Source organism: Bactrocera neohumeralis, chromosome 3, assembly GCF_024586455.1.
Source record: "Bactrocera neohumeralis isolate Rockhampton chromosome 3, APGP_CSIRO_Bneo_wtdbg2-racon-allhic-juicebox.fasta_v2, whole genome shotgun sequence".
Taxonomy (NCBI): domain Eukaryota; kingdom Metazoa; phylum Arthropoda; class Insecta; order Diptera; family Tephritidae; genus Bactrocera; species Bactrocera neohumeralis.
The window spans coordinates 68,195,753-68,222,698 of record NC_065920.1 but is presented as its reverse complement, the minus strand read 5'-3'; the positions used below and the strand labels follow the sequence as shown (position 1 = coordinate 68,222,698).

The 26,946-nt window shown below is 35.1% G+C and overlaps 1 protein-coding gene across 2 annotated transcripts in view; it reads right to left on the bottom strand.

Annotated features, from left to right (window-relative positions):
* Window positions 1-911: 911 nt before the first annotated feature.
* The window catches only part of LOC126752452 (ankyrin repeat domain-containing protein 29), a 60,908-nt gene continuing 34,873 nt past the window's right edge, over window positions 912-26,946 (bottom strand). For both annotated transcript variants that reach the window (XM_050463255.1, XM_050463254.1), the window contains 5 exons: window positions 11,203-11,313; window positions 3,346-3,543; window positions 2,687-2,785; window positions 1,666-1,959; window positions 912-1,600 (listed from right to left, as the gene is read on the bottom strand). In XM_050463255.1, the coding sequence (XP_050319212.1) occupies window positions 1,391-1,600; window positions 1,666-1,959; window positions 2,687-2,785; window positions 3,346-3,543; window positions 11,203-11,313 (912 nt within the window). In that variant the 3' untranslated portion in view covers window positions 912-1,390. The remainder of the gene's footprint in view (window positions 1,601-1,665; window positions 1,960-2,686; window positions 2,786-3,345; window positions 3,544-11,202; window positions 11,314-26,946) is intronic.

Sequence of the window (26,946 nt, the reverse complement as noted above, 5' to 3'; positions counted from 1 at the left end):
TTAGTGTCTTCATAAAAAAAAATATGGAAATAAAACAAAGTTTATATTACAAAAAAAAAAATAAATAAATGCAATATTATTTTGAAAATGATAGATCATTTACTTCGCCAAAAAATATTTTTTATTTATTAAATTTTTTTTAAATATAGAAAGTATACATATAAATTTAATTTTCTACAATTTAAAATAATTTTTTATATGTAAAAATTAAATAACTAATTTTTAGTTTTCAAAATATATGTTTTTTTCAAGAATAATTTATGTTTGCCCTTAAAAAATTAAACATTTCTATATAATTTTTCTTATTAAAAATTATTGAAAATAAACAACTAAAAATATTGAAATTATGTAAAAAAATTAAACATTCCGATATAATTTTTCTTATTAAAAATTATTGAAAATAAACAACTAAAAATATTAAAATTATGTTCTTAACCAAAAATAATATTTACAAATATTTATATACTTTTATATTATAGTATTTGGAAATATTATTATTTTAGAAAAGTAATTCTTCACTACTTTTGCTATTTGCAACCTTGTTCGCGGAAAAATTATATGAAATTTTTTTCTCAAAAAATATAAAATTTTTTTGTTTTTAATATAAAAAAATATTAAATATTTTTTTAAAAAAATAAAAAAATATTTTTTCTAAAAAAATTAATTTAAAAACATACTTTTCGTATAAAAAAACCTTTTTTGATTTAAATTGTTTAATTTTAATTTTTATATTTTATTTTTAATTTTTTATTGGAATTTAGTTTTCTAAAATTGTTTGATACATGTACAATTTTTTTTATTAAAAAAATCAAAATTGTTGTAATAATTTTTTTTTCTGAAAATAACATCTAAACCTAAAAAGTAAACAACTAAATATATTGTACCAAATATATATACATACATATATGTATATTATCATCATAAACATATTTAGATCAATAATTATGTATATTTACAAATTTAATTCGATATATGTACATACATATGTAATTCATAAAAAGAAACAATAATTCAAGTAAAATACAAATCACACATTTGAGAATAATGCAGAAAATAATAGTTATAGTTTTATATATGTATACAAAAAAATCATTATAAATTCCACATCATACCCACCAACCTCACAATATTTACCACAATTTGAACATAAATTTTTCAACTCAGCGATTCGAACGTAAGAACACATCTCTTTCGCTTTGGCTATTCCATTCTATTTTCGAGTTTTGTTTTCCAAATAATTCTACGCACGATTACAGACACTCGCGCCCACAATTGTATAGCGAAACTAACTAAATACGCTTATATAAATGGCGTTACCCCAAACACCATTGTTATCCAACTTTAACAACTTAAAGCTGCCGCTTGTCTACTCCACACACAATAACGGTATTTATGTGGCCGTACCAGCACGCGCACGCACCAGACGCAAGCGATCCTGCAGATAATCACAGATCGACGAGTATTTCTGCTGGCGCGCCACCTGCAAAGCGGTGAGCCCCTCCTGGTTTTTCTGCAATATATCGCTGCCTGCGGCGATCAGTTGCTTGCACACCGTTAAATGACCGAACATGGCTGCCGCATGCAACGCTGTTTCACCATTCTGTAAATATTTAATTTTTGAAAATTACTTTTTTATTACTAAAAGTGTTAGAAGTTGCCACGTACCGGTAGTAGCCCTAGATTAGGTCTGTGTTTCAAGAGTTCAGTCACAACCGCCGCGTGTCCCTTGTGCGCCGCCTTAAAGAGTGGCGTCGCGCCGTCACAGCGCACAGCGTCCACAAACGCGCCATTTTGCAACAACACTTTGCATATGTGATCGTGCCCCATTTGTGCGGCGATCCACAGTGGTGTGGCGCCATCGATGCGCTTCATATCGGGGTTGGCGCCCGCCGTGATGAGCAGGGATAACACTGTGCGATGACCGTTTTGTGCGGATATAAAAACGGGTGTGGCGCGATCCTGCTTGTTTGAGGAAGAGAAGATGATAACTTTAGACTCAGTTCAGCATTTAGAATAATACAATTATACAATTCTAACGCAACTTAACTTAAATCGAAATTAACTTATTGAAAAAACACTTAACCCTAACTTAAATTGTTATTTCAAATTCCTGCACTAAGCATTGCTTAACTAACTCAATCTTCACGTGATTTAACTTAACTTAACGTGTTTTAACTTAACTTAACTTAACTTTACTTTTTTAAACTTAACTTAACTTAATTTAACTTAACTTAACTTAGCTTAACTTAACTTAACTTAACTTAACTTAACTTAACTTAACTTAACTTAACTTAACTTAACTTAACTTAACTTAACTTAACTTAACTTAACTTAATTTTAACTTAAATTAACTTAACTTAACTTAACTTAGCTTAACTTAACTTAAATTAACTTAACTTAACTTAACTTAACGTAACTTAACTTAACTTAACTAACTTAACTTAACTTAACTTAACTTAGCTTAACTTAACTTAACTTAACTTAATTTAATTAACGTAACTTAGCTTAAATGAATTAAACTTAACTTAATTTAATTTAGCTTGATTTCACTTAACGTAACTTAATTTAACTTGACTTCACTTAACTTAACTTAACCTTAACTTAAATTTTTATTTCGTTTTCCCAAACTAAGAATAGCGTACTCAAACTTAACTTAATTTAACCTTAACATAATTTATTATTTTACCTTCATACACGCATTCACATTGGCGCCACAATCCAACAATTCGCGCACCAATTTCACGTAACCACCCTGTGCGGCGACAAATAGTGGAGTACCACCATCCTAGAGGAAAAGAAATATTACAATCATATTAGACTTATTTATATTTATTGATAAGATGAATAAATTTTTAAAAGCAATAGAAATCATAATGTACGACACAAAAGTTTCGAGGTTATGTGACAAAAGTGTTAACGCGAAAGTTGTAAATCATGTTTGATGCTTGGCCTACAACTTTGCTATTTATGCTTTTCCATAAGATACGTTGTTTTGCCGGAAATCGAACTAAACAGTTTTTAGGCCTTCCAAATTCAATCAACTCTCTCCCTTTCCCTTTTTCTTTTTGCAATCAGATCAGCATTTGCATTTATTTTGCATTTCATTTGTGTTATTTTGTTTTCTTTTTTCAATGAGTTTCATTCTACTGTAACTTTTTTCATTTTTCACCATTTTTAAAAGTTTCAGCACTGAACTAATTTATATATTTGCTTTTTGGAAAACTTTGGTTCTTTTTTAAAATCAGATTTGCTAAACAACTTGAACTTCAACTTTTCATATATTTATTTCATCGTTATTTTTCGTTAAGTCTCTAATATATTAAACAAAATAAATGTTCAACTCACCACCGATGGCGTATCCACACTGGCACCGGCTTTTATCAATATTTTCACCACATCTAAGTAGCCACCCTGTGCTGCGAAAAATAACGGTGTTGTGCCAGTAGCGCGTCGCGAATTTGGATCTGCGCCCTGTTCAAGCAATTCCAGCACACATGGGGTATGACCGCCCGCTGCTGAAAGTATGAGAGGTGTGGTGCCATCCTGAAAAAGAAACACAAAAACGAAAATAATAATAGATAAAACCAGTAGGTATTACTGACGAAAATATTTTAAACTTTTTAACATCTAGAAATGAACACACATGCATAAAACAAAGTTATGATTTCCTAAACAATTAATAGTATTTTCGATATTTTTTCCCCGCTACAATTTATCTAAGTTGTCGAACCACAGCACTTTCAAGTTTTTTCGCATCGAATTTCACCAATTACGCATTCGGTTCAATTATGCAACGCTACCGCAAAATAATGAAATGCATACGAAATTGAAATTTTATCGCCTGCGCCAAATGAAATCGAAGGCATATGAAAAACTCGCTGTAATATTCGCAAAATTATAAAGCGCCGCGCTGCGAAGGTGTTCGTTTCGCCATATCGAATGCACGCAACTGATTTAATTAAACCACAACAAACAAATAGAAATTAGGAAAATCGCTGATACGGAAAATTGTTTATGTGTGTGGTGGGCATGGAATACTAAGCACCTGATATTTACAGAGTTGTGTGGGCTAATAGAATCACGGCAAAAAAAAAATTTAATGAGAGAGTGATAACGTAAAGGAATACCTGAATCTCAAAGAGATTTATTACTTTCTAGAAAAATGAGTATTCCCCACCATCCATGTCTGACTAAATGGGATTAATCTGAGGGTACTACAAACAAGAGTAACTTAGGTAAAATTTTATCAGCTCTGTATATTTAATATAGTTGACTAATTTTAATATTTATTTATAAATATCCAAATAATAAATATGGATTCGAAAATTTACGGTTGTATACATATGTATTATGTTTCGGTCAATATGGCCCAGATTTAAGAACTTTTTTTTTCCAGCCGATCCTCCCCAATCGATGACGATAGTGCGGGCGTTCCATTGCCCGACCATGAGAAGTTCGAATAGCAATTACTGAAGAACAACAAAGCGTCGGAAGCAGGATGGATTGCCGGCCGAGCTTTTCAAGGACACTATTCAAGTAACCGAAAATAAGTTCGACCATTTATCCTAACAGGCAATTCACTTAGACAGCTTATAACACCGTTGAGTTGTGATTGCTAGAACTGACATAAAATTGATTATTGAGATATAGATCGACGAAGCACTTTGAGCCCATCACAAATTAGGCTATGTTAATTTCGGCTATGTCTCCTACTTTGCCGGAATGTTTCAAATTCAGTCTTGCAAAAGATGAATAATGGGACAGGAAGTACGTGGAAGTTTCCCCATCACCTTTTTATGCTTGCATGAATGCCTATTGGATAATGTCCTGTAAGAACGCTTGCAGTCCACGCGAAGTCCATAGACCCAATATTAGAACGCAAGATAACAACAGAGACCAACTCCGACGAAACGGGCCATGAGTACTACGTCTTGCTATCTCATCGACTTTGCAGTTGCCAATAATTTCGCTAGAACCAGGCGCCCAAACGGGTCTGTAGATGAAGTAGCTTGATAGTATATCTAGTGAGAATATATACTCCTTGGCTTTGAACGACACAGTTTGCGAGCTCAACGATAGTATTGCCACTCTACTGTCTGAGTGAATGCTTACCTCCCTAACAGAAGATGCAATTCGGAGCAGTAAGCCGCTGTTTGGGCATGTTCAAACTTCTTAGTGAGTATAACAATTTCGAACGCCCTCCACCAGACGAATACACCATAGAACATTATTGGCTTATCTATCTTAAAGATATATGTCGTACATATTTACTACAGTTATAATTATAGAGGTTTTTTCGGAGTTGCAAAACTATTCCAAAATTTTTGCATTTGATCTATAAAGAGTTTACTTCCTAGTCCTCGCTAAATGGAAATTCCAGCCACCAAATTTTTTACAGCTGTCTAGATGGCTTTTTAATTGCTGGCGCCATATTTCTCCTTAGTTGTCATAACGATTTCGCTCTTCTTCAATTGCTGAAAACTCTTTCTTCTATGATCTCCCAGGATTCTTAAGAGGTATAATGGGAGTGAAGTACAAGGAAACTCTGGTTCGGTTATTTAGTGGGTTTGTTTGTATGGCTACCTATTTATCTCAATTCAGCGAATCACAAATCATCGAGCTACCTATTTGTCTACGTGTTTCCTTAACACTAGAAACTTGAGTGAATGCTAACGAAAAATTTAGCTTCTCATTCGCACAACATCTTACTAATGAGCCAACCATTGATCTATCTGCATTTCCGGAGGTTTCTCGCGCCGAAAGAGTCCACAAAAGCAAAGAAAAACTTTAGCACATTTTCCAGCAAAACACTAAACCAACATGATTAACACATTTGCTTACAAATTTCGCGCGCACCAATTAGCAATCGACTACGAAATTTCACCAGACGCGTTCGCGCAGTCGCAACTTTTCGCATCGCAAACACACACACATGCACACAATCGTGCGGTTGCGCTGCGGCTTTGTGCATTGCATACAAATGAATTTTCGCTTGAGTGCAGTTTTTTGGCATCGCATGAGGCGCTGCGGCACGAAATGAGTGCAGACGTGATTCGATTTGCCCACACCCCGTGCGATTGGAAATTAATGCGAGCCAAAAGCGTAAACAATGAACACGGCGCACACCCGCAAATCCCAAGTTGAAGACAGACAAACGCACACACGGATTGACTACATTCATTCACATATTAATATTAAGTGAATTGAGGTGTTCCCGCCAAAAAAGGCGCTTGCCGTTTGGCATTTGCTTTGGCGGTGAAAATTATTTATTATTTATTTGTGCGCCAAAGCGTGGTAAGTCAGGCGAGGTCTAAGAAAAGCGAAAGTGCAGGCTAATGTTGGGCGAATGCCAATAAGCGAAATTATTATTTTAATTAGAAATTATTAAAAATATTAAATTAACTTCACTTTTTGAGAAAAATATGAGTTAATTTATTTCTCGAAATACAATTATATTAATTAATTAATTCAAACAAATAATAATTCATTGAACGTAGAGTTAAATATAAATAACAAATTAATTAAATTAAATAACAAATTAAAAATTTACTAAAAAAATTCAAATTTAAATTAAAATTTATACTTTAATTACTTTCTTAAGTATTATAATTTTTTTTTATTGAATATAATGGTTCCAATAATAATTATTTAAAGATAAAAATTAGTACGAAATAAATCATTTTATCAAAAAGAACTTTACAATTAAATTTAAAAAATTAAAATCAATAAAATTATTGAAAAATTCAAAATTCTAATAAAAATGATAATTAAATTAATTATTATATATTATAATAATTTTATTAATTTCAAAATGTAATTATGAAATTATTAAAAATACGTTTCGAATTAAAATTTTAAATCGATTAAAACTATAATTAAACAAGTAAGGAAGTGCTAAGTGCGGCTGTCACCGAACATTTTATACTCTCGCATGATAAAGTGATAATCGAGATTTCATTATATGTCATTTACATATTTTTCAAATACAAATTTGTGTAATATTCAAAAATCATTAAATATATATTATACAGATTAGGCATCAGATGGAATTCAAAATAGCGTTATATTGGTTGTGAACCGATTTCGTGCATGTCATCAGGGTGTTAAGTAAATGTCATATACCGAATTTCATTGAAATTTATATTAATTACCAAAAACGCCACGCCATTTTCATTTAAAAAAAAAAGCCTGGGTTAATTTCCTCCGTAAATTTAGTGTTTCTGACGTTTTTTGTTTGTCGGTTAACGCACTTTTAGTGATTTTCAACATAACCTTTGTATGGGAGGTGGGCGTGGTTATTATCCGATTTCTTCCATTTTTGAACTGTATATGGAAATGCCTGAAGGAAACGACTCTTTAGAGTTTGGTTGACATAGCTATAGTAGTTTCCGAGATATGTACAAAAAACTTAGTAGGGGGCGGGGCCACGCCCACTTTTCCAAAAAAATTACGTCCAAATATGCTCCTTCCTAATGCGATCCTTTGTGCCAAATTTCACTTTAATATCTAATATTTATGGCTTAGTTATGACACCTTATAGGTTTTCGGTTTTCGCCTTTTTGTGGGCGTGGCAGTGGTCCGATTTTGCCTGTCTTCGAACTTATCCTTATTATGGAGCCAAGAAATACGTGTACCAAGTTTCATCATGATATCTCAACTTTTACTCAAGTTACAGCTTGCACGGACGGACGGACAGACGGACAGACGGACGGACGGACAGACAGACATCCGGATTTCAAATCTACTCGTCACCCTGATCACTTTGGTATACATAACCCTATATCTGACTCTTTTAGTTTTAGGACTTACAAACAACCGTTATGTGAACAAAACTATAGCAACTTTGTTTATTAAAAATTTTATGTTCGTTGCCTTTAAAATCAGTATTAAAGCCGTCAGACAGTTTTAGTTTCCAAATATTTGCTTCGTATTTTTTTTCAAGAACTTTGCAACTCCTGCGTTTACTATAAACCAACTTCTTGAAAATTATGTATTGATGGGTTTGCTTCTTCCTGGTTATATTCGCGTCGATGTACTTGTATGTACTATATATCCAATTCAAAATTTGATTAATCATCATCATCTTTACTCTCATCACAGTTTTCTGTTATTCGTTCGGTATCGTTATGAGTAAGCGGCCTACAAGTAAAAATCTATGCTTAAATACATGGTATTGCACATGTGCCATGATACATAACTCTTGCAAAAATAATTCGTGTGAAGACCGAATTTGTTATTTGGGCAAGAAATTTTCCAAACTAATAGGAAATACTTACATTTTATTATACACTCTCAATAATTCACAAAAATAATGAAAATTTTGCACTGCAGTTTCAATATATCAGAAAGAATTTTACTCTTTACTACGAATATTCACAAAAACTCATTAAAATTTGCGAAACTCGACCAAAGAGGAATAGTCATAACGCGTAATATTCATTTGGCGAAAAGATAACTGGAAATTAAAAGACGATGTAGCTGCCAAATCAACGAGAAGTTAACATTGCATATTAGGGTGTGTCATTCTGAAGCAACCTTTTTTTTTCAACTGAAAAACAGGCTAAAAACTTTCGAAAATGTGAAAAAGAAAGTCGATTAATCGGAATCAATCTTCAGTAGTCGAAGTCGATTAAGAATCGATTCTTGACATTCGAAAAATCGATTATTTTACGAGAAAACTCGATTTTCGAGTAGAATCGGAATCGAGTTTACCATCCCTACTGGCAGCCATCACGTGCACATATAATAACCTCCGCACAATAACCACCACAAAAAAAATGATTTTTTTTCCATGTAATTTATATGGAAAACAGAAAATTTGAAACAGGCACCTCTTAATATTAATAGGTATTAAGAACTCATCTTTTGAGTGACTTTGATTTTCACATTTTCGAAAGTTTTTAGCCTGTTTTTCAGTTGAAAAAAAAGGTTGCCTCAGAATGACACACCCTATTGCATATACATATATTATATGCAATGCTATGCAACGATGGGTTAAAGTAAAGTTGAAAATAAAATTAATGAAATTTTATTACATTCACAGGGCACCCTTGGCAGAAGGTAGTTCTTTGGCTCTATGTAACCATAGTTAAATATATGTATAATGTTCTATGGAATTTTTATTTGGTGGAAGGCGCTGGAAAGACCACACTCGCGAAAAAATTGGCGATTTATATTGGTACTTAGATGACTGCGAGCCTGGGCATTCTAGAATCCTCGTACACTTTGATTTCATTCCAAAACAATTGGATTACTAGATCGCCGAGCTTGACCCTCGCTGTCGGTTCTCTGCGCACATATCTTCAAGGAAGACAAGATGTCTTGATTCCTTATCCTCGGTATCGATTTATTGTACGCTTAGACTGCTTTGGGTGTCTAGCGAAAGCGGTACTGCAGGAAACTGTAAGGCTGGCAAGCTTGCTAGAACAGATACCGCAGTTTCAATAACTACAGAATGGAAACGAGCAGGAGCTCCGTTGGCTTCTTGTGGTTCACTACTGCACAATTAAGCCACAGACTCAACTCAGTTAGTGTTGGTCAAAAAACAGCAGCTGTGCAGGCACAAAGTCGCTCTGTCTCAGGCTAAATCGTAAGAGATCTAGAGAACTCTTCGCCACTTTCCATGGTTATAGAAGCTCTAACTGGGTACTGCTCGATCGAGACTCATGCAGTAAGCATCTTACGCATGCCAGCTGCATTAACTGTTTGAAAGAAGGTGAGATAGAATCATCTCAGCACTTACTCGTCCAATGTCCCGCTTTTGTCAGATCAAGGCATAACACCTTCGATCTCCTATTTCGTGCACCCAGGTGAATTAACGGGTATATAAATATAATACAATTAATATATTTATACCCTGAACAGGGTATATTAAGTTTGTCACGAAGTTTGTAACACCCAGATCGGAGACCCTATAAAGTATATATATAAATGATCAGTATGTTGAGCTGAGTCGATCTGACTGTCTGTCTGTATATATACAAACTAGTCCCTCAGTTTTTAAGATATCGTTTTGAAATTTTGCAAACGTCATTTTCTCTTCAAGAAGCTGCTCATTTGTCGGAACGGCCGATATCGGACCACTATAACATATAGCTGCCATATAAACTGAATGATCGGTCTTTCACATTTGACAAAGTATCTTCACCAAATTTGGTATAGAATTTTCTAAGGCAACAATGTAATCTCCGAAGTATATATAGCATATAACCATACAAACTGAACGATCGGAATATTCTTTATGGAAAACTTTGCATATATTTACGAAATTTGGTATAAATTATTTCCTAAGGCACCAATGTAATATGTGAAGGGTATATTAGCTTCGGTGCAGCCGAAGTTAACGTTTTTTCTTGTTTTATATTATTTTAATATTTCTAAAACTTTTACAAAAAACTCAGCACAATGCGATCCCTCGCCACTAAAACTGCGGTTAATTAAACCCTAATATGTTTATCTTTGCATGCTTTCATTCTCAATTCAGCAGATAAATTTTTACACAAAAAAATATAAAAACACATCAAAGAATGTGGCCTTGACTCGCGATAACTTACTCGAACAAGTATATACTAGTATAAGTACATACATACATATGTTACATTCATATTTCCACGCTATTTTTAGTACTTCATCCCAAGCACGCACCCTAAACGGAAATATAACGCGCAAAACTGGGGAGAATTTATTCATCAATAGGGGTATTCACGCGTGCGATATTTTAATGTATAAAATTTACTTGAGAGACATACCAGTCACAGAACGTTTACTCCGAAGACATCAAGAGACACAGACACGCAATTTCAGGTCTAGTTATCGTTTAGTTACAAAAGTTTACGGAACAATTTTTTTTTTTTAAATTCCTGGTAATCTTAGCTTGGAATACTCCCTATGTTACTCCAATATCGTCCTAGCTGTTTTATGCCTACGCAGTTAATCCACGCCCACGTGAATACCCTCAATAAGAATTTTAATTTTATTTTTAGCTTTCAAAAGCCAAAGGGTGAGCAGACAATAACAACAAAAACAGCAATGTCATTATTTACGTTCTCTCAGCGCATAAAGTAAATGCCACTCAGCCAACTATGAATGAACGGCAATGCTTCCAATTATATATATATATATATGTAGGTTAGTATATATGCACGTAATAAAAATATGTGTATATATATATGTATATATATCTACAACACCACCACTACTTACCTCATCTTTGCAATCCACATGCACTTTGCCGCTGTCAAGTACGCGCCGCAGGTTGATTTCATCGCCACGTAGCGCTGCCAGATGCAACAGCACATCGGACGGAGTCTCCTTCTGCAATAAAAAAGAACAAAAATAATAATTTAAGTCATAAACAAGAATAAATTATAATACCCATCACAGGTGCATTTCATATAGATTTAAATGGTATAAAAATGTCTTTATCTTGATATTGATTGGTAAGTTTATATGGCAGTTATAAGCTATAGTGATCCGATCTGAACAATTTCTTTAGATAATGTAGCGATGCCTTGGACAATAAGCTGTGCCGAATCTCGGGAAGAGACCTCTTCATATAAAAAAGTTTTCTATACAAGAACTTGATTTTGAGGGTTCAGTTTGTAGGGCAGCTATATGCTATAGTAGTCCGATCTGAACAATTCGTTCGGACAAAGTATCAATATCTTGAGCAATAATCTGTGCCAAATTTCGGAAAGATAACTTATCAAACAAAAAAGTTTTCCATACAATGACTAGGTTTTGATCGTTCAGTTTGTAGGGCAGCTATATGCAACAGTGGTCAGATCTGCACAATTTATACGGATAATATAGTAATGCCTTAGACAAAAATCTGTGCCAAATTTCGGAAAGATATCTCGTCAAAGAAAAAAGTTTTCCCTACAAGGACTTGATTTGGACCGTTCACTTTGTAGGGCAGCTATATGTTGTAATGGTTCGATATCAGCGTTTCCAACAAATGAGCAGCTTCTTGGTGAGAAAAAGACGTGTGCAAAATTTCAGATCGATAACTCAATATATAGGCAGACAAATATGGCTAAATCGCCACAGCTCGCCACGCTAACCCGTTATATACCTGGTATATACCTTACAGGATCTCTATCGTTTCCTTCTGGGTGTGATAAACTTCTTAACATACTACATATACCCTGTTCTGGGTATAAAAGTATACATGTGAGAAAGAACAGCTGAATATGAGAGCTAAAAAGGGGGCACTAAAATAAGGTGAGTGCAATTAAGCTTCTTTATTTCTCTCTTCTCCACATTTAGGCTGTCAAGTCTTGAAGATTGCTATAAGTCATATGTGCAACATCGCACACACATAAATATTTGATTAGAAATTATGGTTGAACATAGAGTGTAACCTGAACCTTTTTGACGTGCCCCATTACACACTCACACACGCACACAACGGCGCACATGTTGCAACATAAAGCCAATAAGGCCTCACGGCAAACCAAATTGTGCACGAAATTCTACTCACATTACAGCAACAACAACAACAAATAAGTACAAAAAGTCAAATACAAAAAAAGCTGCCAACCTCATTGACTCCGTTAGTGCCCCAGTAGCCGTATTGCCTTTAAGAAACAAGCTGCCAATTGCCGTCGCACAGCAAAGGTGATGCAACAGCAATAATGTTTCATATTTCACACAGCTGGTTCTTCTGTTTCTCTTTCTTCTTTATTAAAATCTATAAGACAGCTATTGAGCAGCAGAGCGAGACTGCAGCAGAGGTGGGCGCGGTGCCGGCGTATGCGCCGTTAAATTGCACCTGATGCTGTAATACACCGTACAGGTACGTATGTATGCCGGTGTGTTTGCATGCAGCTCCCATGCGGCACTACCTTCAAACTGGTCACACCAAACAACCGCCTAACCGTGACAGCGACACATTGTTGCTGTGTCATGCGACTGCCGGGCATTTGCCACAACGCGCTTGTTGCAACACAGTTTGTTGTTGTTATAAGACTTGCTAGCTGACATGTGCTGTTGCCAACAAGCACATGTAAATGTTTGTGTCATTGTGCACACTTAAAGTTTTATCGCATCTGTCGCACTGGTGGCACCCAAATTTGCCGCCTCACACATCTGCTCAACAGCTAGTGGAGCTTGTTAAATTCAATGGTTGTTGGGACAACAGCCGAAAGTTATTGTATTTCCCAAAGTTTTGGTTTTAAACTAATCGAGATAGGTGTAATGTTATATATGGTGTCTATAAATGATCAGGATGACAAGACGAGTTGAAATCCGGGTAACTGTCTGTATAGCCGTTGGTCTATGCAAGGGATAGCTATAGTAAAATATGGGATACCCTGATGAAAGTGGTACACATGTTCTTTAACGTTTAAGCGATGTCGGTAAGGTAGACGGCCGTAATCGGAAGATTGCTGCGCCCACAAAGTGTCACTAAACGAAAATTTATAAAGTGTCATGACTAAATTCCAGAATATGGCATAAAACTGTTATTTACTACAATGAATCGCATTAGGTAGAAGTATAGGTAAATCGTCCAAATCCTCTCAGGACAAATATTTTCGATATATCCTCAGTATTGTATGAAAGGGCTTCTAAAAGCCGGCATCAAAATTGTATTATGGGATGGATGAAAGTTCATACTTCACGACATGCTCGACTAATTATTTCGCTTATATGTAACGCTATCCTCATATTTTTATATTACAGTAACAAATTGAGCGAAATCGGACCTATTTCCCATATAACACAATTTTAAATTAATCTTCCACTTTACCGTATAAAAATCAAGCGCCAAAATATTTAATGGTATAAAACTTTACAAAAATAGTGTATTTACGATAATTGTTGAAGCCCTCAGATACCGAATATATGGACCTCGGTGCGTCTGGCTGACTTTTTATAATACAGAAAATATTGGTTAATCTTTAGATATATTATTGAAATGCGACAAGGGTCTTTTCCTGATAAAAATGTAGCCTCATGTCAAAAAGCACAAAAATCGGGTTATAACTTACTCTGGATCCATGACGACTTTAAAACTTTATAGCTTATTTTATGTAGTAATAATATACCATAATATCAAAAATGGATAACATTTACCCATTATAAGAATAATTCCGGCTGGTTTTATACCGAATATATCGAAACATATGTAACAAAATATGAAATACCGCAGCTACCATATAACAGACCAATTGAAAAGTCCCCGACCTACTATGGTAAAACACATTTGTTTGGCAAAATTCGTTTATTTTTTTATTCAACATAGTACCTCTGATATAGCGACTCTCTAACTTTTCGATACCACTTTTGCAGGACGATTTGTCCTTTTCTTCAAAATATGGGCTTCGGTTGGACTTCGGAGTGAAATAATGGAGCCATGTTTCATCCTTTGTCACATATCGATACAAAAACTCGGGTTTACTATATTACACTTAAACATCTCCAAATACTGCTCCGAATGATCTACTCGTCGTTGTTTTTGGTAAAAAGTGAGCTCGCGCCTCACCCACTTTGCATAGAGCTTTCTCATATCGAAATATTCATGAAAGATATGATTTACATGTTCAGTTGATATCTTTAACTTCACTTGACTGTCATTCAAAAGTATTTTGTGGACTTTTTTGATTTTTTCGTTGGTATGAACCTCCTTTGGGCATCCACTAGTGGCGCCATAGAAGACTTTATGCCACATATATCGATCAGAGGGTGGTTTACCTTCATAGAATTGCGTGGAAATATGTTTCCGAATATACTTGAGTAATATCACCAAGTTAAGATAATCAGTCCAATATAATGATTTTCAACTTTTTATCTGACTTTAAAGGATCGTCTTAGTGTGACCTTCCTACAAATTTTTGCAATTTTTTTTAATGTTGAAATTAACTAATCAGTCCGATTTTTTTATAAATACATTCATGACGAATCGAAATGATTTTTTATGTTTATTTATTGGGTGTATAATAGTCAAATAAATTGTTGAAATGACATGTAAAAAAAGGTCCTGTACGATGTTCACGATTGCGGCCGCAATTTTGGTCTAAAACAAATATTTGAAAAATATTATTAATCTGTGGGAAAGTCGCTATCGCCCCATGGAAGTTTTTTCGTTTTTTTGAAATTTGACAAAGTGGAGGCGGTTTGATCAAAAAGGATCGAATTTGTCCCTTTTTTCGACCTTTTTTCGTAGAAAAAAATAGAAATATTTAAAAAAAAAGAATAATGTTCTCTCCAAATTGAAACTAGATATCTTCAAAACTCTTTCTTTGAGAGTTGAAACCGTTTTGAAAAATACCATTCCGAGGAAAACGCGTTTAAAGATTAAAGTCACTATGTTCGCTACCATTTTCCCTTTCTTGAAGAAACGCTGTAGCGACCGTAATAATTTGAATTTCGATTTCAAAATTTGAGAGAATGTTTATTTCTCGAAAATTTCACACTGAGACGATCCCTTATATTTAATCTCTTAGGTTGGGTCTATATGAGATATGCTTATCTCGGATATGATGCAAATTATAATAATGAGACTAAATGAGCCTACGACCTACACTATAATTAAATTAATAAGATGGAACATAATTCTTTTATCCTTTTGTCGATTAATGAATATTGAATTCATTTGCAACATTCCTTAATACAAAATTTTGCCAGCACCTCAAACTACCATATTTCCTCGGCTTCCTATACTATAAAATAATTCTTTTACACTCGCCCTATCTTATATGTTTTTATTTTGTTTTATAAATTCTGTATTTTTGTACAATTTGCTTATTTAATTTTTTTTCTAATTTCTATCATTTTCTTCAACGAATAATTTTTTTCAATTCATTTACATTTTATACTTATTTTAGTTTTATTCCACGCTTTGCCTCAAATATTTAAGACACATTTATAGCATAGCATCAAAGCATTTTGTAAATTACCATTTTCGCCTCTTTGATATTTTCTTATTCAAAGATGTTTGTTGTTGTAGCTTGTAATTCGCCCAAATTTGTAAATATCAGCTCAGCGCAGTATGGCACTATGCCATTTAAAACTATTTTCGGTGTGGCAGTTGGTGGCAAGCAGCTGTCGACGAATTTATCTCATTGTGGAACATTTGCCAATTGCTGTCGAATAAAGATATTCTCAAATGAATGGCAGACTTGAGGGTTCGTTAGCATGGTACTTATGTTAGCAAAGCTGTGGAATGAATGCTTTTTTAAATTTTGAAAAATTTTCTGATTTTTACACATTTTAGGTAGTAAGTATTAGTACTAAAGACCGAAAGAATATCAGACGAAAGCATCGACACCTTAGTTTTTCCATATCATTTATATTTTTTGTAAAAATTGCATTACATTTGCATACATGAACCTCAAAGTGTCGGTCTCCAATTTGCATATTTGTTTTGCTTTGCTATTCTTCACCCTCCACCTGTAAGTTGGACTCATTTGTGGTCAAAGCTTATATTTACCAACAAATCCTCTCCTCGCCACACAAACACCTTTGCCACAAGCCACAGCGGAAGCAAGCAACAAAAAACACTAAAATACCAGCACAAAAACAATAGCAAAACAAAGCATATTAGCCACAAGAATGATAAATACGACGGTGCAGTCAGTTTGTCACAGCCCCAAGCTGTCGGCCGCCGGAAGTGCAATTTTCGAATATTTTATGGGTTCAAAGGAAAGGCAAAAAGCAAAACGCAAAGCGTCGAGGTGAACGGTGTGGGACAACTACTGTTCGTGGATATACGAGTATGCACATAGTTATGTACATACACATTTCAGACTGCGGCGTGCGACAAGACTTCGCTTGACTTTTAAACGCCCGTAAGCGTCTTGAGCACTCCACCGCTTTAATGGCTCAATTTAAACTCTTGTTAATGAGGCGAAATAATTTCAAATTATACTAAATTAAATGAGCTGAAATTGCGAGCGGCGTGTGAGAGGTCCAAAGCGAGAAGAGAAGCATATGAGATGTGAATGAAAATTGATATTAGCGAGGAAGTGCAGCGAGAAAACAAAAGTGAGCTCATTAACTGGACTAACAAAATTATAAAAATTTAAATTACTGTAATGAAAATGTTTGATTCCGCAAAAATATTTCAAAGGTATATAGAAAATAAGTGGGAAATAAAAAAATCGAAAAAACGAAAATAAAATATTTAACTCAAAACGTAAAATTTTTTTATAAATTAAAAACAAAGAAATTTACAAATCAAATATTCAATTTCAGAAGTATTGAAAGTCATTTAATTACGATTAAAAAATAACAAAAATAAGTGTTTAAACTTAAAATTGTAAAAAAATATTTCGAAATATTTTAAATTTCTAAAACCAGTCAAATCCTGTTATATAATACAAAAATTTTGATTGCTACAGTCTGTGAAGACTCAGACCTCGAAAGCGCCGAAAGCGTAAACACAATGGAAGAGGAAGCTCTGCTCTCTGGGAGGTGCAAAAGTGCTAAGTCGGCGAAAGACTTAGGTACAAAACCTAGGGCTAACCTCGTAAAAGAAGAGGGAAAGTTACAAGGCTTAGCTGCAAGTCGAACTACGGCAAAGATGGAAGAAGGCCGAGCATATTATACAACGAGGCCGCCATTCCCATCCTCGGATCCGAGAATCACAAACCAGATCGAGGAAGAAATTACAGCTAAGGCAAAAGGTCGGTTGAAAGTCAAACTACGATGCCAGCGAGACGGTCGAAGAAAAAAGACGACGCAGCAATGCCAAACATCGATCAAGAGAAACCCTCAACGTCAAGGACGTCCAGCGCGATAGCCAAGAGGCATCTATTCGTGGCACTCATCGACCGAAGCAACCCCCTTTCAGAGATCGCAAAGAAGAAATAAAAATCAGTAGAGATGAAACAGGTTAACGCGATCTTTGAAGGACTAGTGGGAGAACCGAGCACGCCTATGCCAACTTTCGATGGTGCGGGATAGTTCAGTGAGGTCGAGATATTAAAATGTAAGGACGACCCCTCACTGCTATGGATAAAGGAAGCGGTTGCGTAGCTTCAAGGGCTCTGGGTGAGAGCCGTTCTGAAAGAAGTGGACCGCAGTTGCATTCCGTTCATACCGTAGGCGAAATTTCTAATACCTCACAAGGTAAAACCGGAGGATGCTCTGCGGCTCCTTACGAGACAAAATCCTGTTGTGCCGATGAAAGATTGGAGGGTGCTAAAGGTAACTAACTTAAGCAAGGTAGATGGCAGCCAAAACTACATCTTCCAAACAAACAAGTCGGCCGAGGATCTAATATATGAACGGTTTTGGAAGATAGCGTGGGACGTAGGTGGCGTGAAGCGAGAGGTGGAAACAAATCTAAGAGAGATTCTAGAAGCCATATTCTCCACGTAGCAGGTAAGCAGAGCCGGCACCTCAACCCGACCCTTGAGGAAACACGAACAAAACAGAGAAGGTTCTTCAAAATAAATCTGCATAGGACCAAAGTGGTTTCTGAAAGGTGGAAAAGCAAAACCCTTGGTGATAGGCGCAAAATTTGAACGGAAAGCAACCAAACTAATAGCCTATGCAGACGCTATGCATTGCTATACTAATGAAGAAGACATTTCTAGATACAATTAGTAATGTGATGTAGAACGCTATAGGAGTCATGCACCGATGAGCGATGTTGGCCAACCTAGAGGTAAATACCGATAAGAGGGTTAGGGTACTCTTTGCTAGGAGGTACAAAATCACGCCATGGAAACTCCCGAAGCTCAATAGAGTTGAATTAGCAATTAAAGAGCATACCAAGTACAGGGGACTAATTTTGGACAGTAAGCTGATGTGGAAAATCTGGATGTGGAGGAGAAATAGGCTAGTGGTGCGCCATACGCCTTTATGAAAATGATAGGATCCACTTGGGGCCTATCACCTGGCCTTATGCATTGGTGTTCCACAGCGGTATTCAAGCCAATCTTACTTTATGGTGCTCTGGTGTGGTGAACAGCTTTGAACAAAATATCAAAATTTCATGCAGGAAACCGATGGAACGAGTACATCGACTCGCTGTTCTGTGTATAACGGGAGCGGTAGAAACCACTCCTACGGCGGCACTAGAAAGGTTGCCCGACATACCACCGACATTGCAGTGAAAAGCTTTGCGGTCGATTTGGTACCCAAACACCAAATGAATTGTCTGTGAAAAATTTAATGGAATGAATTCTCTGCTGAAAGGAAATGAAATCGAACCATTTCTGAAGCGAATGGTAACAGGAGACGAAAAGTGGATCAAATACGACAATAGTGTGCGAAAAAGATCATGGTCTGAGCGTGGTGAATCTCAACAAATGTTCGCAAAGCCAGGACTGAGGCATCGAAAGGAAACATCCACTATGAGCTGCTCCAGGCTAGTCGAACGATTGATTCAACATTTTACTGTCAACAACTGACGAGATTGAAGCAAGCAATCAAAAAAAAAAAGGCCAGAACTGATAAACATAAAGGGATTCGTCTTCCATCTAGACAACGCTAGACCACACACATCTTTGATGACCCTGCAAAAACTGGGCGAGCTTGGCTGGAAAGTTTTGATGCATCCACCATATAGCACTGACCTTGCGCCATCGCACTATCATTTGTTTCGGTCAATTCAGAACTCCCTTAATGGAGTAAAGTTGGCTTCATGAAAGCCTGTGAAAATTACTGGTCGCACTTTTTGCCGAGAAACCAGAAAAGTTTTACACTGATGTAATAATGTCTCTAACGGAAAAATGGCAAAAAGTGGTCTATCAAAATGGTACATATTTGGTTCATTAAGGTTCATTATAATTATAAACAAAAATAAGTTAAAGTTTGATTAGAAATACGAAAATACTTTTTCGACTACCCAATATTTACAGATTTTTACTATTTTTTCTTTACAACTTTTGCGATAATTATAATAAATACTTTAAATGACTTTTCCCAAACTTAATTATTAGCATTTAATATTTTTTCTCAAATTTTACTGCATGCTTTTAAGTCTTCGCTACCCGTGAGTAACGTAGCAAGTTGTAATATGAGAAAAAGATCCATCACTTCATTTTCATTAGCTTACGACTAATAATACCCCAACTCGGTACGGCAGCCGTAATCATTAAATGATTGATGATATGATGCTTTAATTGATTTGTCGGCGAGGAATTGAAGTGCTTTCAGATTCTTTGCTTAATTGATAGTTAAACTAATTTTGAGTGATTTAAAAAATCGCTGATTTATTATAGATGAATTGTTGTTGTTAACTGACAGTGTAGAATTGTAAGTTTGTTACGGAATAATTTACTGAAATTTTAGAAAGACTTATAGATAAAAATTAATTTTTTTGATAATTTCACTAAAATTGTTTCTTTGATTTAATTTGTATTTTTCGTGAATTTTTTTAAGATGCATAAAAAAACAATTTTTGAAATTCACAAGTAGATATAATTTCTTAAGATATTTTGAAGAATTAATATTAAATATCAGGAATTAACTATTTTTTACTTAAGCACTTTTTCTGGTCACCCTATAAGTCATGCAAATTATGCAAGCAAACTCTGTTTACTTGACTTATCACTTGACGTGTGTAGCGCTTATCTTCCAGTATAACCCGCTGCAACTATAAAAATAGTGTTAATAGCAGGAATTTTTCAAAATAATTTCACTTTTTCATAGACAGATAATTCTCAGCCACAGTTCAGCATTTTTATTTAACAAATAATTATACTAGGCACGTACAAATTGACGTCACAATAATGCAAAATGACAGGGAGGGAGCCATAAAGCCACTACAAGTAAAATATAATATCGGGTGATTTTTTTGAGGTTAGGATTTTCATGCATTAGTATTTGACAGATCACGTGGGATTTCAGACATGGTGTCAAAGATAAAGATGCTCAGTATGCTTTGACATTTCATCATGAATAGACTTACTAACGAGCAACGCTTGCAAATCATTGAATTTTATTACCAAAATCAGTGTTCGGTTCGAAATGTGTTTCGCGCTTTACGTCCGATTTATGGTCTACATAATCGACCAAGTGAGCAAACAATTAATGCGATTGTGACCAAGTTTCGCACTCAGTTTACTTTATTGGACATTAAACCAACCACACGAATGCGTACAGTGCGTACAGAAGAGAATATTGCGTCTGTTTCTGAGAGTGTGGCTGAAGACCGTGAAATGTCGATTCGTCGCCGTTCGCAGCAATTGGGTTTGTGTTATTCGACCACATGGAAGATTTTACGCAAAGATCTTCGTGTAAAACCGTATAAAATACGAGCACGAGCTGTAACTGAAGCCGAACGATCTGCCACAACGTCGAATTTTCAGTGAATGGGCCCTAGAAAAGTTGGCAGAATCTCCGCTTTTTTATCGACAAATTTTGTTCAGCGATGAGGCTCATTTCTGGTTGAATGGCTACGTAAATAAGCAAAATTGCCGCATTTGGGGTGAAGAGCAATCAGAAGCCGTTCAAGAACTGCCCATGCATCCCGAAAAATGCACTGTTTGGTGTGGTTTGTACGCTGGTGGAATCATTGGACCGTATTTTTTCAAAGATGCTGTTGGACGCAACGTTACGGTGAATGGCGATCGCTATCGTTCGATGCTAACAAACTTTTTGTTGCCAAAAATGGAAGAACTGAACTTGACATGTGGTTTCAACAAGATGGCGCTACATGCCACACAGCTCGCGATTCTATGGCCATTTTGAGGGAAAACTTCGGAGAACAATTCATCTCAAGAAATGGACCCGTAAGTTGGCCACCAAGATCATTAATTTAACGCCTTTAACTATTTTTTACTTGGGGCTACGTCAAGTCTAAAGTCTACAGAAATATGCCAGCAACTATTCCAGCTTTGGAAGACAACATTTCCGAAGAAATTCGGGTATTCCGGCCGAAAAAATGCTTAAAAAGTTGCCCAAATAATTTCACTTTTTCAAGGACCACCTAAGACGCAGCCGTTCAACATTTTGAAATTATCTTCAAAAATAATGTCATGAACCAATCTAACGTTTCAAATAAAGAACCGATGAGATTTTGCAAATTTTATGCGTTTTTTTTTAAAAAAGTTATCCAAGCTCTTAAAAAATATATTACTTCAGTATATGTACCGCTATGTTAGGTTGCCAGCATAAAAAATGGTAGAAGGGAGTTAAGAGGCACATCTGGTATGATATTAAAAAAAAATCGATTTTTTCAACTTTTGATAGATTATAGCTTTAAAAATGATAAACGGAAATAGTATATCGATATCTCTAATAGTTTTTGAGTTTTAGCCTTCTAAAGTGTAGCTTAAGTGAATACTCAGGGAAAAATCATCCGATCAGTAAAAAGTTGTTTATGCTCGTTTTTAATATACCATACAATTACCAACCAATTTTTTTAACTGATCAAAAGTCTAGTTTTGGTAGACCAAAAACGACGAAAATTTTGAGTAATACTCCACTGTTTTATTTAAACGCCGTCATTTTGTCAATTTTTGTTTTTTTTTTTTTTTGACTGTACGGCTTTGTGAGGGCAATATCTTCTCGTACGGAATTTTTGAGGTTTCATATTAGGACCATCGCACCATTGTTTATTTTTTTGTTTCGGTGAGAAAATGCTTTAAACAAATTATCAGAATTTCATGAAAATTTTGTACAAACAATACGATTTTTCAAAGAACTTTCATTTGATACCATTTTATTTATTTATAAATTTTTCGCAGTAAACATTTTTTAAAATCTTGGCCACTTCTCCTCCCTTTTGGTAGAAATCTCTTAATTCCCTGTGTAATGATTTCTATATTGTATAAACTGTTTTATATTAAAAATTGTTTAATTTAAATGCAGTTGGCAACCCTCATCTGAAATATTATATACAGCTGACAATCCTCTTTCTTGCATTTTTTTTCTTATCATAGCAAATGTGTTTCAATAATTCGTTCGTTTTGAATTCACCATGAATATTGTAAGCCGGTGGCAACCCTTATCGGAAAAATATTTTATTTTCTTTTTCTTTTTTACTTTTTCTAACGTTAGTATTTCTCATATTATAATAGCATTGCATAATTCGCTCAATTGTTATAAAATATGAATTTTGCAAAAAGGTGGCAACCCTCATCGAAAATATTTTCGACAGTTCGCAATTCTTTTCATTTCTAACAGTAGCCATTTTTAAGGCTATTATAACTCACAAATTTTCATAATTCATTAATCCTTTATTCAAATAAAATTGCAAAGAAGTGGCAACCCCATCATTTTTTCATTTCCAACAGATACTATGCAGCTCTACTATAATGCATATTTTCATAATTCGTTAATTTTTTTATTCAAATAAAATTGTAAAGAAGTGGCAACCCTCAGCGCAAATATTTACTACAGTTGGCAACCATTTTCTTTTTCGAACGTGAAGACTTTCCGCTCTATTATGACAAACATTCTTTTATAATTCGTAAGCTTTTTATAGATTAATAGATTAATTGTAAACAGCTGGCAAACCTCAACAAAACTATTTTAACCCCTTGGTAACTCCTCATTTCTAAGCGTTAGTTTTAGTCCTATTATAATTTATTTTTTTATTGAATTAAAATTTGAAACAGTTGGCAACGCTCATCAGTCATATTCACCAACAATATTGACAACTGTTTTCATTCAATTTTTAGCTCTATTATTGAAAGTGGCAACACTCATCGGCAATTTTTTACAAACAAGTGGCAAGGCTCATCATATTCTCTACAGTTGACAACTTTGTTCTTTTAATTTCTAACTCTATTAATATTTATTATTAAATTAAATTGTAAACAAGTGGCAACACTCATCGGAAATATTTTGCACTATAAACCTTCTTGAACATCCTCCATGGCTTAGAAATTTTATGAAACATTTTTTTATATTATACAAATTTTTCGACTAAAAATTTCACACAGGTGGCAATAATTTAACATTTTTCGTGTTTTAAAAGAGCCGGGTAGTCACAAAATTTTTTTTTTTAATTTTACATTCCCAAATATTTGCAAGCTTACTTTTTTGAACTCTCAAAATTTAAAAAAAAATACTAAAAAAATTTAACGGTTACATACAAACTTTCAATATCTTTTTAACTGTCACAACAACTCTTTTTTGTCGTCAATAAAACCTGAAAATATTTGCGAGAAAAATGTACTTTACATTCTATAGCGAATTGCACTGAACTCGTTACATGCAAATTTTACGTTCAAATAAATTAAAAGCAAATTTAAATGCAAAACAAAATAATTTTATTCCAATGATTACAGGTTCAAAGTCAAGCAGTTGACGCTTAATTGCCAACGCGGCTGTGCACTGAATGCACATGTGAACAAATTGAGCAACAAAAAATATAAAATGCAAGTATTCAAATAAGAGGAAAGACACAAAAACGGCGAAAAAGTGGAGCGATAAGACGCTACAAGTAAAAAGACCGGACGAAATTTGCTGAATATATGTGAGTGTTCCATAAAATAATTCATTTATAGCTCGCTGATTACGTAAGAGGCACCTAAAATATTTATCACAAACGAGGAAGGTCGCTGATAAGCGCTCTTTGTTTTATTTCCAAATTTGGTTACAAAATGAACAGCAAGCGACCAATAAATCAATTATTTTTATCACGCGCTATCAAAAGTACATAATCATGCACACCTTCCATTGCAACAAAAATAACCCAAAACGGTAACTATGTACATTCTATATGCCTTCATGCCTCTTACCATTTTCAATGACCTCACCCAACAATATACCACAACACACCTCAAATGTGAAATCAAAATAAATTGTTGTTCTCTGAAATCATTATCAAATGCAGCAGAACATTTCGATCGCGATATGACTGACTCGTGCTCGTGCTCGTAAAGTGGCGTAGTATTACCTGTTAACCGTCGCCCAGTTGCCTCTGCAGTTGCAGGTTATTCACTTGCAGAGGTACACTTTCATACGTACAGACAGCCATTCATAACTATGTACAATTAAGTATATAGTTTTCTGTATATACATACTATATATCACATGACTTCAAACATAGTCTGTCATACAACTGATCGCGATATGCGATCTAAATATCTGATAAATATTTTATTATATTTTCCTCATATTTACTCGCGATATAATATTAGATCTACAATGAGTAGATTCCTCTTTCTTAATCAACATTAAATGTAAACAACATACATCGATAAAAACCGTCGATATCGGATCACTATAGAATATAGCTGTCATTAGATTACATTAAATGAGGACTGCACCGTGATCTGGGGTCTATTGCGCCTTCTAAGTCACAATGTCTCATCTATCCCCAGCAAATTGATGAATTCCGATATACTGCTAGGTACTATTAATGCGAATTGATCCCTATTTGGAAACATGGATCCAAGGGACTTTATACTACGCCTACAGACTGCTGTGCAGTCAATTAGCAGGTGTTCTGGAGTTTCAGACTCCAAGTCACAGAACCGACAATTCGCATAAGAAGCTAGACCCATGTTAACTAAGTGCTTCTTCTTGAGCTTACAATTGCTAGTATAAATTGCGACAAGTAGCCTGAGTTTTGTGAGGTTGATTACATATTTAAACCTTTTAAGGTTGTAACCACCCATTAGCAACTTGGCATGGCGCATGCCTAGGAGTTGTTGCCAATGCTTCTCCCTACCCACTGCTTCATCATTGCGGATTAGCTCCTTTATGGTGTGCGGACCAACCGCAATGTCCAATCACGTTGGTGGATTCTGCGGAGCGAGCAAGCTCATCAGCCAGTACATTTCCGGCTATACTTTTGTGACCTGACACCCAAATAAGGTGCACGTGGTTACGATCTGATAGACTATTAAGTTGTTCTAACTATACAATCCTGCACCAATAGCGACTTGACCTCGTATCCAAAAATCGCTTTGAGTACCGCTGACTATTGCTTAATAAAGCTATACGTTCTTTGCGGTAGTAATATTGGAAGAGGAACTCTACACAGCGACTTATAGCAAAGATCTCTGCTTGGATTATGCTCGGATAGATATGGATAGTTTTGTGCATGGTCCTGCGACTCCTGATTGTACTATCCCTAAGCAGTAGCTTGAGAGCGGTATCGTTCCATTAGGCCTTACTGCTGAAGGTAACTTTAAACGCTATCCCTAGGGAGAAGAGCCAGTGGTATTTCGCCACTTAGGTCTTTCATGCGTTGGGAAGAGATTAATTTCCCTTTGCCAAACCTTTCTGCTGCCATTTGGAACATGACCGATTATGAGGTGAAGCGGTGTGAGTTCCAGCAAGACTTCAAGTACCGCCATCGGACATGTAGGCATGGCACCCGACACGCAGAGGCAGGCGAGTCGTTGCAGCTTCGATACAAACTGATCGATTTAACTCAAGCGCTTGTATGGAAAACTTTTTATTTGACAAATTATTTTCATGAAATTTAGAATAGATTACTTCGATCGGACCACTGCCCGATCATATAAGAATCTGTCTTCTTTAAGTAACTTAAGGCATAAGATCATAAATAACCAAGATGACCGACTGTTAAAACCCAAACTACTCCTTTTGAATCGAATGTTTTATCCATTTCCTCTAAGCTTCAACCGAGATGGTCTTTGAGTTCTTCAGCGATCTTTCTATGACCTCTGTCTACTCATGACGCCTTTCCCAGAGCACATATTTCTATTTAGGTAGCTGGAAGACCCACATAAAAGCAAATTTGATGACCAGAGCTTCAGAAAGTTAACATATGTCAGATTTATGACATGTTCTGTTTGAAATGTGATAGAGCTGGTGAAAAATTCATGAATTCTAAACCGATAAATTCGACATTGAATGGATTCTATATACTCCTTGCATTAATAGTGAAATCACCGGTTGTTTTCACCGATAACTTCCGCAAGGAGCTTTAGGCTTAGTTCATTTTTACTACGGTTCATCACTTAATCTTTGAGTGGTTTCGTCGACTGTCTCAATAAATTCCACAGTTAATTTGGTAAACCTTATTTTCTTAACTTTAACTAGAACTTCCTAATCTTAACTATAACA